The sequence below is a fragment of the Callithrix jacchus genome, chromosome 15 (assembly GCF_049354715.1).
Source record: "Callithrix jacchus isolate 240 chromosome 15, calJac240_pri, whole genome shotgun sequence".
In the NCBI taxonomy this organism is placed as follows: domain Eukaryota; kingdom Metazoa; phylum Chordata; class Mammalia; order Primates; family Cebidae; genus Callithrix; species Callithrix jacchus.
In genome coordinates this window covers 34,742,210-34,753,638 of record NC_133516.1, presented here as the reverse complement: position 1 = coordinate 34,753,638, position 11,429 = coordinate 34,742,210, and the positions used below count along the sequence as shown (strand labels likewise).

Sequence of the window (11,429 nt, the reverse complement as noted above, 5' to 3'; positions counted from 1 at the left end):
TTGACGCCTGAGGCGGCCGGGGAGGGGTCTGAGCAGAGGAAGGACCCCGTGTGACTTATGTTTGAACAGGTCCCTCCAGGGTTTGAAGATGACCAGCTGCGGGTGGAGAGCAGGGCAGGACAGCCAGAAAGGCAGTAGCACCTGCGTGGGTGTGGGAGAGAGGATGGGGGCTGGTCGACATGGGGGTGGCGGGCTGTGGGCACATCCTTCAGCATGGTGGAGCCAGCAGGACTTGCTGAGGGGCCTGGGGTCACCTGAGGCTTTGGGCCCGAGGAATCTGAGTCCTGTCACCTAGGTCAGAAAGACTATAAGAAGAACTGCTGGGGAGGACCAGCTGGGAGCCCCACTGGGCCAGTGCATACCTGGCCTCTAGGAGCCCCGTCTGGAGTGACGTGGTGTGTGCTCTGATGGGACCCCAGGGGCTCTGGGAATGCGGAGGAGGTCTTGTTTCCGGAAGAGGTTGCAAGGCTGTGGTGAAGGCAGGTGCACCCCAGCCTCCTGCTCAAGCTACACCCCAGCCCTCTGCGAATGAGGCTCGGCAAAACTCGAAGTGGCGCCCACAAGAGCAGGGAAGGACAAGTCGGGAGCCACTGTCCTGAGGGCACCAGCTGTGGTGTGGGAGCCAAGGCCTGAGGGTGAGAGTCCTCTGAGAATGGGGAGGGCCCAGCACAGGTGTACCCGCCACTGCTGCTACCCGAATTCCCATCTCTCCTTGCTCTCTGCCTGGGCTCGGGCCTTAGCTTCACCCTGGGCTTGGTGGAGGACAGGTGCGCAGCCCTCATGGGATGTAGGCTGTCTGAGGGGGGAGTGGAAAGAGGAAGAGGTAAAGGGGCTGTCTGCCATTTGACTATGCAAATGGCCTTTGACTCATGGGACCCTGTCCTCCTCACCACGGGCAGGGTGAGTGGAGGGGGAGCTACTTGGCTGGGGTAAAAGTCTCACTTCCTCTATTCTCTGAGCCACTGCTGCCTCTGTGGGAAGGGACCTTGAATGTGAAGCATCCTTCCCTGCGGCTGCTGTCCAGTCTGCCCGCCACCCCCTGGAGAAGTCCCTGATCCCCAGCATGGTAGGACAACAGCTCTTAGTCCCCTGGAGAAGGGACATCCTGGGGAGGTGTTGGGAGAGAGGTGGGCTTGGCAGCTGCAAGCAACAGTAACGGGTTGTCACCCACATGGCCCTTGGGACACTCACTGAACCCCAAACACAGCAGAGCTGAAGCCTTCTTCTTCTCCTGCTCCTCCTCCTCCTTCCTCCTCCTCCTCTTCTTCTTCTTCTTCCTCTTCTTCTCTTCTTCTTCTTCTTCCTCCTCCTCCTCCTCCTTCTTCTTCCTCTTCTTCTTCTTCTTTCTTCTTTCTTCTTTCTTCTTCTTCGACAGAATTTTGCTTTTGTTGCCCAGGCTGGAGTGCAATGGCACAATCTCAGCTCACCTCAACCTCTGCCCCCTGCATTCATGCAATTCTCCTGCCTCAGCCTCTCGACTAGCTGGGATTATAGGCACCCACCACCACCACGCCTGGCTAATTCTTTGTATTTTTTAGTAGAGACGGTTTTTCACTATGTTGGCTAGGCTAATCTCAAACTCCTGACCTCAGGTGATCTGCCTACCTCGGCCTCCCAGAGTTCTGGGATTACAGGCATGAGCCACTGTGCCCGGCCACTGAAGCCCTCTTCTGAGCAGAGACCCAAACCCGGAGAGGGCACAGGGAGGCTGAGGCAGTGACAAAGCTGCGGCTGGAGCCTGGGCTTGGGTCTCACTGGGCCTGCAGCTTGGGGCTGGGCTCTGCCTGGTGCTTTGCTGGCCACCCCTCCCCCCATCTGTTCTGACTCATAGGGCAAGGGTTCTCGGGCTGGGAGAGGCGGGCAGAGAGTAATGGAGCTGTGCAGTACCCACCCTGGTCAGGGACCCTGGGATCCTGGACCATCGTGGGAGACTCTTATCCATGCCTGGGTTTCCGCCAAAGGGAAAGGAAGGGGTTGAGGGGAGGCTGGTGGAGAGCAGAGAGTGGATTTCAGGGCAGCTGGAGGGGAGAGAGCCAGATGCCACCTTACTCAAGAGCAGGAAGAGAAAGTCGGGAGAGTCCAGGGGGGCTGTGGGCCACCTTGCCTGACCCTGCTGGATAGCTAGGCATTGGTTACAGTGAAAGCTCCAGATCATGAGTCTGGATTCCAAGTCTCAGTCCTGGTTCCAAGGCCTAATTCTGAGTCCATGGCTGGATCTGAGACTGAGTTCAGGTTCCCCACAAGCCATGGAGGATGGGAAGGGGGCTTGGCAAACAGGGAAGAACTTCTGAGTGAGAGCTTGGAGAGAGGGACTGGAAGATGCTGGAAGATACCCATGAAGTGAAGTGGGTGGAGGTGGGGCTGGGGACCAGCCACTCACACAGCCCTCCCACCCCCACAGGGTTTCTGCCGCAGCACCCTGCACCCGCTGTCTATCCTGGTGCAGGCCATGGTGCTGGCCATGACCCTGGCCCTGGGTACCTTGCCTGCCTTCCTACCCTGTGAGCTTCAGCCCCATGGCCTGGTGAACTGCAACTGGCTGTTCCTGAAGTCGGTGCCCCACTTCTCTGTGGCAGCACCCCGGGGCAATGTCACCAGCCTTTCCTTGTCCTCCAACCGCATCCACCACCTCCATGATTCTGACTTTGCCCATCTGCCCAGCCTGCGGCGTCTCGACCTCAAGTGGAACTGCCCGCCAGTTGGCCTCAGCCCCATGCACTTCCCCTGCCACATGACCATTGAGCCCAACACCTTCTTGGCTGTGCCCACCCTAGAGGAGCTAAACCTGAGCTACAATAGCATCACGGCTGTGCCTGCACTGCCCAAATCCCTCGTATCCCTGACCCTCAGCCGCACCAACATCCTGGTGCTAGACTCTGCTAGCCTGGCTGGCCTTCATGCCCTGCGCTTCCTATTCATGGATGGCAACTGTTACTACAAGAACCCCTGCAGGGAGGCACTGGAAGTGGCCCCGGGTGCCCTCCTTGGCCTGGGCAACCTCACCCACCTGTCACTCAAGTACAACAACCTCACCGTGGTGCCCCGCAACCTGCCTTCCAGCCTGGAGTATCTGCTGTTGTCCTACAACCACATTATCAAACTGGCGCCTGGGGACCTGGCCAATCTGACGGCCCTGCGTGGTCTCGATGTGGGTGGGAATTGCCGGCGCTGCGACCACGCTCCCAACCCCTGCCTGGAGTGCCCTCGTCACTTCCCCCAGCTACACCCCAATACCTTCAGCCACCTGAGCCGTCTTGAAGGCCTGGTGTTGAAGGACAGTTCTCTCTCCTGGCTGAATGCCAGTTGGTTCCACGGGCTGGGAAACCTCCGAGTGCTGGACCTGAGTGAGAACTTCCTCTACGAATGCATCACCAAAACCAAGGCCTTCCAGGGCCTGACACAGCTGCGCAAGCTCAACCTGTCCTTCAATTACCAAAAGAGGGTGTCCTTTGCCCACCTGTCTCTGGCCCCCTCCTTCGGGAGCCTGTTCTCACTGGAGGAGCTGGACATGCACGGCATCTTCTTCCGCTCGCTGGATGAGACCACGCTCCGGCCGCTGGCCCGCCTGTCCAGGCTCCAGACTCTGCATCTGCAAATGAACTTCATCAACCAAGCCCAGCTCGACATCTTCGGGTCCTTCCCCGGCCTGCGCCATGTAGACCTGTCGGACAACCGCATCAGTGGAGCTTCAGAGCTGGCGGCCACCACAGGAGAGGCGGACGGTGGGGAGAAGGTCTGGCTGCAGCCTGGGGACCTTGCTCCAGCCCCAGTGGACACTCCCAGCTCTGAAGACTTCATGGCCAACTGCGGCACCCTCAACTTCACCTTGGATCTGTCGCGGAACAACCTGGTGACCGTGCGACCGGAGATGTTTGCCCGGCTCTCGCACTTGCAGTGCCTGCGCCTGAGCCACAACTGCATCACTCAGGCGGTCAATGGCTCGCAGTTCCTGCCATTGACTGATCTGCGCGTGCTGGACTTGTCCCACAATAAGCTGGACCTGTACCACGAGCACTCGTTCACAGAGCTACCGCGATTGGAGGCCTTGGACCTCAGCTACAACAGCCAGCCCTTTGGCATGCAGGGCGTGGGTCACAACTTCAGCTTCGTGGCCCACCTGCGCACCCTGCGGTACCTCAGCCTGGCCCACAACAACATCCACAGCCGAGTGTCCTCGCAGCTCTGCAGCACCTCGCTGCGGGCCCTGGACTTCAGTGGCAATGCGCTGGGCCGGATGTGGGCCGAGGGAGACCTCTATCTGCACTTCTTCCAAGGACTGAGCGGCTTGATCTGGCTGGACTTGTCCCAGAATAGCCTGCACACCCTCCTGCCCCGTACCCTGGGCAACCTCCCCAAGACCCTGCAGGTGCTGCGTCTCCGTGACAATAAGCTGGCCTTCTTTAAGTGGAAGAGCCTTGCCCTCCTGAGCAAATTGGAAGCCCTCGACCTGGCAGGAAACCAGCTGAAGGCCCTGACCAATGGCAGCCTGCCTGCCATGACCCGGCTCCGGAAGCTGGACGTCAGCAGCAACAGCATCAGCTTTGTGGCCCCGGGCTTCTTTTCTAATGCCAAGAAGCTTCGAGAGCTCAACCTCAGCGCCAATGCCCTCAAGACAGTGGACCCCTCCTGGTTTGGGCCCCTGGTGGGTGCCCTGAAAATACTAGATGTGAGCACCAACCCTCTGCACTGCGCCTGCGGGGCGGCCTTTGTGGACTTCCTGCTGGAGGTGCAGGCTGCCGTGCCTGGCCTGCCCAGCCGGGTGAGGTGTGGCAGTCCCGCCCAGCTCCAGGGCCAAAGCATCTTCGCACAGGACCTGCGCCTCTGCCTGGATGAAGCCCTCTCCCGGGACTGTTTCAGCCTCTCGCTGCTGGCTGTGGCTCTGGGCCTGGGGGTGCCCCTGCTGCATCAACTCTGTGGCTGGGACCTCTGGTACTGCTTCTACCTGGGCCTGGCCTGGCTTCCCCGGTGGGGGCGGCGAGGTGGACGAGGTGAGGATGCCCTGCCCTACGATGCCTTCGTGGTCTTTGACAAGGCGCAGAGCGCCGTGGCAGACTGGGTGTACAATGAGCTTCGGAGGCAGCTGGAGGAGCGCCGTGGGCGCTGGGCACTCCGCCTGTGCCTGGAAGAGCGTGACTGGCTACCTGGCAAGACCCTCTTTGAGAACCTGTGGGCCTCGGTCTATGGCAGCCGCAAGACGCTGTTTGTGCTGGCCCACACAGATCGGGTGAGTGGCCTCTTGCGCGCCAGCTTCTTGTTGGCCCAGCAGCGCCTGCTGGAGGACCGCAAAGATGTTGTGGTGCTGGTGATCCTGAGTCCCGAAGCCCACCGCTCCCGCTACGTGCGGCTGCGCCAGCGCCTCTGCCGCCAGAGTGTCCTCCTGTGGCCCAACCAGCCCAGCGGTCAGCGCAGCTTCTGGGCTCAGCTGGGTATAGCCCTGACCAGGGACAACCACCACTTCTATAACCGAAACTTCTGCCAGGGACCCACGACCGAATAACCCTGAGTCAGAGTCCCTCACGGCACCGCCTCCATGCTCACTGCACCTCTGCCTGCCTTGCTCCTCTTCTGCTTGCCTCCCTCACCCTACAGCTGACACAGAGCAGACACTCAATAAATGCTGCTGAAGGCCAGATGGCTAACCCTGAACTTACTGGAAGCATGGGTGGGAGAAGGGAAGGGAGAATTCTCCAGGTCTCCACGAAGCAGCTTAGGGAAAATTGCTGTAAAGACAGGACAGAGGTCTGCAGGGGAGGAAGCTGTTAAGCTTAGCTCTCTGGGGAGTCTGATGATGGTCACTGGATGTAGTCTTGGTCCTTCCCAGAGAGCAGGGCCCCGTTTAGCTCCTCCCAGAGTGTCCTGCCCTACCTTTCTGATGCAGAGCCGGGCAGCTCCTGCTGGACTTGGCCCAGCACCACTTTGTTGTGTATGGGTCTCAGGTGTCTGTCTCCCTCACCCACTGGTCTGGAATACCTTGAAGGCAGAGAAGCTGCAGGTAGTTCACTTCTGGTCCTCAGCAAAGTCTTGAGCGGTAGCAGCTCTGGGGACTGCTTATTTCAAAGCAGAAGGGGAGAATGAATTGCGGTGAGGGCGGAGGGGTGATTATGCCCTTTAGTGGCCATGCCTGTGCCAAGTGGAGAAGGCTGGTTCAGGCTGGGGAGAGGAAGGCCTGTGGGTGCATCCCTGCAGCAGGGAGCTGGGACGCACAGAAGACTGTAGGAGAATCCACTCCTTTTCTCTTTCCAGGTGCATGCTGGGTCTCTCTGTTCTGATATTAAAGAGACACCTAGGCAAGCCACTTGCTTCCTTCCTTCCCTCCTTCACTCCCTCCCTCCCTCTTTTTCTTTCTTTCCTCTTTCTCTCTCTTTCTTTCTTTCTTACTTTCTTTTTCTTTGTCTTTGTCTTTTTTCTTTCTGAGACAAGGTCTCACTCTGTCACCCAGGATGGAGCGCAGTGGCATGAACACTGCAGCCTTGACCTCCTGGGGTCAAGCAATCCTCCCACCTCAGCCTCCTGAGTAGCTAGGACCACAGGGGTGCACCACCATACACAGCTAACTTTATTTTTATTCTGTAGAAACAGGGTCTCACTATGTTGCCCAGGCTGATCTCAAACTCCTGGATGCAAGTGATCCTCCCTCCTCAGCCCCACAAAATGCTGGGATTATAGGTGTGAGCCAGCAAGCCTGGCCTCTTTTTTTTTTTTTTTTTTTTTTTTTGCTAGGGTTTTACTCTGTTGCCCAGGCTGGGGTGCAATTTAATGGTGGGATCACAGCTCACTGCAGGCTCAACCTTCCAGGCTCAAGTGCTTCACCTCAGCCTCCCACGTAGCTGGGTCTACAGGATGTGTCACCACACCCAGCTAATTTTTATATTTTTAGTAGAGACAGAATTTCACCATGTTGCCCAGGCTGATCTTAAACCTGGGCTCAAGCAATCCTCTTGCCTCGGCCTCCCAAAATCCTGGGATTACAGGTGCGAGCCACCGTGCCTGGCCGCTGTATTTGATAATGTCGATTTCAGGATAGAGCTGCGAGCCCTTGATGACCAGTGTGTGGAGAGGTCAGGGTCTGTCCACAGCTGGATCTCCTCCACACTCTGTGGAGCCATGAGGAGTGTCAGGCCTGGAGCCCCCGAGGGGCCCTCTCCCAGGCTGGCAACTGACAATGTAGAATGTCACCACAGCCAAACCTACCCTTTGAGGAGTAGGGGAGAAATATGCAGGCTGACAGGTCGGAGCCTGCATATTTCTGGGCTGGGGCCCAGTGTGGCCTGCCCAGGCCAGCTTGAGATCTGCTCGGCCACTCAGGGCCTCTGGAGGGGAGGGCAGGAGCTGGCAGCAGATAGCTATCTTGGTCAGCTGATCAAGGGCAGCCCTTGGGGGATTGCTTTTGCCTCACTCCCCAGGGCATAGCTGTGAGGGAAGAATAGGCTGCATCCTCTTTCTGACTTGGGTACGGGGGCTCCTATGGTGGGCTGGAGTTCCCTGATATCTGCTCATCGGAAAGAAGGAGGGTCTCTGACCTACCAGTCGGAAGCCCTGTGCCCTGTGTGTGCTCTGACCCAACCTGTTCTTTCTTGGCTACCTGCAGAGAAAAGAACATAATAGTCCTTTCCAGCAGGCTGGAGTCTAGGGGATTCCCCTTCTGAGTGGCTCTGAGACTATTCTGGCCACAATCAGGGGCAGGAACAGGAAGCTGGAAACTGAGTCCCGTCCAGGGAACCATATTTTGCATGTGGGAGGTAAATCCGCCTCTCTTGGGATTTCCAGGCCTGCCCCCTGGCAGTTCCCAGTGGACCTTCCATCTCCCCACCCCCCACCCATGCTCACAGTCCTGATGCTTTTGGGGCTGGAGAAGCAGGAGAGTATTTGGAGAGGAAGCACGGTGGAGGGCTGTTGGGTTCGGCTCAAGTGAGTCTGGGGGTCTGTGGCACTTGGCTCTGTGTGGTCTATGGGATCAGAGAGGCTGAGCTCCACTCTCTCAGGTCTTGCAGGAAGTTGTTGGAGCGGTGCCAGGGTGGGGCTGGATGGGAGGCAGCTCCCACTGCACTGTAGTCAGGAAGGATGCTAGGGGTGGCTCCAGGCCCTCTCCTCCACACGGCAGCCATCCTCGCCCATCAATAGGCCAGGAAAGAGACAGGACTTAGGCCAGATTGCCTGGGCCTGCCTGCCAGTTCTGCCATTTGGGTTGTCTCAGGCAGGTGACCTCCCCTTCCAGAACCTCTGCTTGCTTGTTCTATAAATGGGAATGAGCCGTGCTACTCTGCAGAACGTTGGAGGATTCATATAATAAGGGTAGAGGTCTGAAACACAGAGCCGGGCCTCAGTTATTACGTGATGGGATTTACATGCAGGACCCTCAACTGATGTGGCTTCTGTGTTTCTCTCCATCCAGAATATGATCCTCCTGGGCCAGGAACCCCTCCCAGGGCACTGACAAGGTTTAGAGGCAGTTGCATCAGAGGCACATGAAGCTGGGGCAGCAGCTCTCTCTGGGAGCAGGACCAGGGAAAGTCCATGGACCTGGTGTCGCCCCCTTGTGTTGGGGAGCAGAAAGTGCTCGTGGTGGTGCATGCTTGTAATCCCAGCTACTTGGGAGGCTGAGGCAGAATAGCTTGAACCTGGGAGGCAGAGGTTGCAGTGAGCCAAGATCACACCACTGCAGTAGTGCTCCCCAACACACGGAAGTAGAGGAGCGGGCCAAAGACTCAGGCAACCTGATAGGAGGAAAACTTCAAGGAGAGGAATGTCTGTTCACTAAGATTTCAAATACAGTTTGCCCTTTTCCCTCTAGGACACCTTATTTAATGCCCTTGGCTTCTAAATACCCTTAGAGAACTTTAATTTCACACTAGAGTTGCTTATAAAAGCCAAACTTCCTTTTTTTTTTTTTTTTAGACAGAGTCTTGCTCTGTTGCGCAGGCTGGAGTGCAGTGGTGCAATCTTGGCTCACTGCAACCTCTGCTTCCTGGGTTCAAGCGATTCTCCTGCCTCGGCCTCCCAAGTAGCTGGGATTACAAGCGTGCACCACCATACCTGGCTAATTTGTTGTATTTTTAGTAGACGGGGTTTCATCATATTGGCCAGGCTGGTCTTGAGCTCCTGACCTCAAGTGATCCACCTGCCTTGACCTCCCAAAGTGCTGGGATTACAGGTGTGAGCCACGGTGCCCAGCTCAAACTTCCATTTTTAAGCAGTTCACGAATCCCACCTGCTTCCCACAGATCACCCAGTTCTTTGTTCTCACAACACCAAGAAGCAGGGAGGGGCACATGCGCCTGAGGACCTTGCTTCTGCTGGTTGTGGGTCTTACGAAGGAAGAGTGGGTCTTCCTAAGCATTTGGGCAGCAACGTTACCACAGCTGGAGGAAAACAATCCCATTTGAAGGAGGTAAAGGGGGTCCTGGGCGTGGGAATGTGAAGGACAGTGGAAAGCCCTGAGAGCTCCTGTGAGGCAGCAGAGCCGGGAACGCTGAGTGAGGCTCGTTTCCTGAGCATGAAGGAACCAAATCATGGCTGGGGTGATGTGGTTTCCATCAAGCCCTGTAGCCTGCCTAGATGTATGGTTTTATCTGATGGGACTGTGACTCAGCTGAGCTCTAAGGGTATGTGCCCCAGGCCCATTGCCAGCTTCCTGGGAAGGGATGCCAGCCCAACTCTGTCCAGAGAGAAGAAAACTCAGCTGCTGTTTCTAGAGCTACGAGAAGGGAGCAAGGTCAAAGGACTCTGCTCACCTCCAGCTGCTTGGTTTTGCTTCAGTTCTCCCAGTCTTTCTAGTGAACTTGACCTGTTGCCATTGTGTTTCTTTTTCATTCATCTAGTACACATTTGTTTAGCACCCACTATGTATCAGGTACTTTGTTGGACTTTGAGGATACGGAAGTAAGAAGACAGGGCACCTGTCCTCGGGGAGATGATATTACAACAGGGCAAATGGTCAGCAGGGGAAAAGTCATTGTGGGTGGTGACCAGAGCTCTGAAGGGCATCGTGGCAGAGGCCAAGCCATAGTGAGACCGCAAGACTGTCTGCCTTAGCTGCATGCTTAGCGACAGTCTCCCTGGGGACCCTTGTCCTGAGTGAAGAGAAGCAGCCACATCATGATCCAGGGGAGAAGCACTCTGGCAGAGAAAGCATGACTCACACCAGGGCCTGGAATTTGCAAAGAACCTGGGTATTTGAGGCCCACAGTGAACAAAGGAGGAAGATGGGGCTGGAGAACTGGATGGGACCTCGATCCTAACTTTGTCAGCCTGTGTGAGGAATTTAGTTTTTTTTGTTTTGTTTTGTTTTGAGAAGGTCTCACTCTGTCACCCAGGCTGGAGTGCAGTGGTGTGATCTCGGCTCACTACAACCTCCACCTCCCAGGTTCAAGCAATTCTCCTGCCTCAGCCTCCCAAGTAGCTGGGATTACAGGTGCACGCCACCACACCTGGCTACTTTTTTACATTTTTAGTAGAGACAGGGTTTCACCATGTTGGCCAGGTTGTTCTCGAACTCCTGACCTCAAGTGATCCACCTGCTTTGTCCTCCCAAAGTGTTGGGATTATAGGCATGAGCCACCTTGCCTGGCCTACAGTTTTTGGGTCAGGGTCTCGCTCTGTCACCCAGGCTGGAGTGCAGAGGTGCAGTCTCAGCTCACTGCAGCCTCAACTACCTGGGCTCAAGCGATCCCCCTGTGTTAGCCTCCTGAGCAGCTGGGACTACAGGTGTATGCCACCACACCTGGCTAATTTTTAAATTGTTTGCAGAGACAGGATTTCCCATTGTTGCCCGGGCTGCTCTCCCAAACTCTTGGGCTCAAACAATTCTCCTGCCTCAGCCTCCCAAAGTGCTAGGACTACAGGCATCAGCCACCATGCCCAGCCTGAATTTAGAATTTAATCTGAGTGTGACTGGAAGACCCAGGAACGTTTTCTTCAGGGTAGGTACATAATCTGATTTTATTTATTTATTTTTGACACAGAGTCTCACTGTTGTCCAGGCTGGAGGGTAGTGGCACGATCTCAGCTCACTGCAACCTCTGCCTCCCAGGTTCAAATGATTCCCGCCTCAGCCTGCTGAGTAGCTGGGATTGCCTGGCTAATTTTCATATTTTTAATAGAGACAGGGTTTCACCATATTGGCCAGACTGGTCTTGAACTCCTGACCTTGTGATCTGCCTGCGTTGGCCTCCCAAAGTGCTGGGATTATAGGCGTGAACCACCGCGCCTGGCCATCTGATTTTATTTTGGAAAGATCTTTCAGGCTGCTGTTGGGGTGAGTTGGGTAGATGCCATATGGTGGCATGACAAGGATGATGGCAGTGGAGGGGATGAGACATGACTGGCCTGACATGCACTTCAGAGGTGGAACTTACAGGATTTGCTAGTAGTGTGCATGTGAGGGAAAGGGTTGCTTTCCACCTAGGAGGTCTGGGTGCCTGGCCAGATGA

At 56.2% G+C, this 11,429-nt stretch overlaps 1 protein-coding gene across 1 annotated transcript; it reads left to right on the top strand.

Moving 5' to 3' along the window:
* Positions 1–2,197: 2,197 nt before the first annotated feature.
* TLR9 (toll like receptor 9) lies at positions 2,198–5,629 on the top strand. Its single transcript, XM_078351071.1, has one exon. The coding sequence runs from the start codon at positions 2,450–2,452 to the stop codon at positions 5,495–5,497; it is 3,048 nt and encodes a 1,015-aa protein (XP_078207197.1). The 5' UTR covers positions 2,198–2,449; the 3' UTR covers positions 5,498–5,629.
* The last annotated feature ends 5,800 nt before the right edge of the window (positions 5,630–11,429 follow it).

Excerpts from the sequence above, each read along its gene's own strand:
- TLR9 (XM_078351071.1), top strand. The coding sequence starts at position 2,450 with ATGGTGCTGGCCATGACCCTGGCCCTGGGTACCTTGCCTGCCTTCCTA.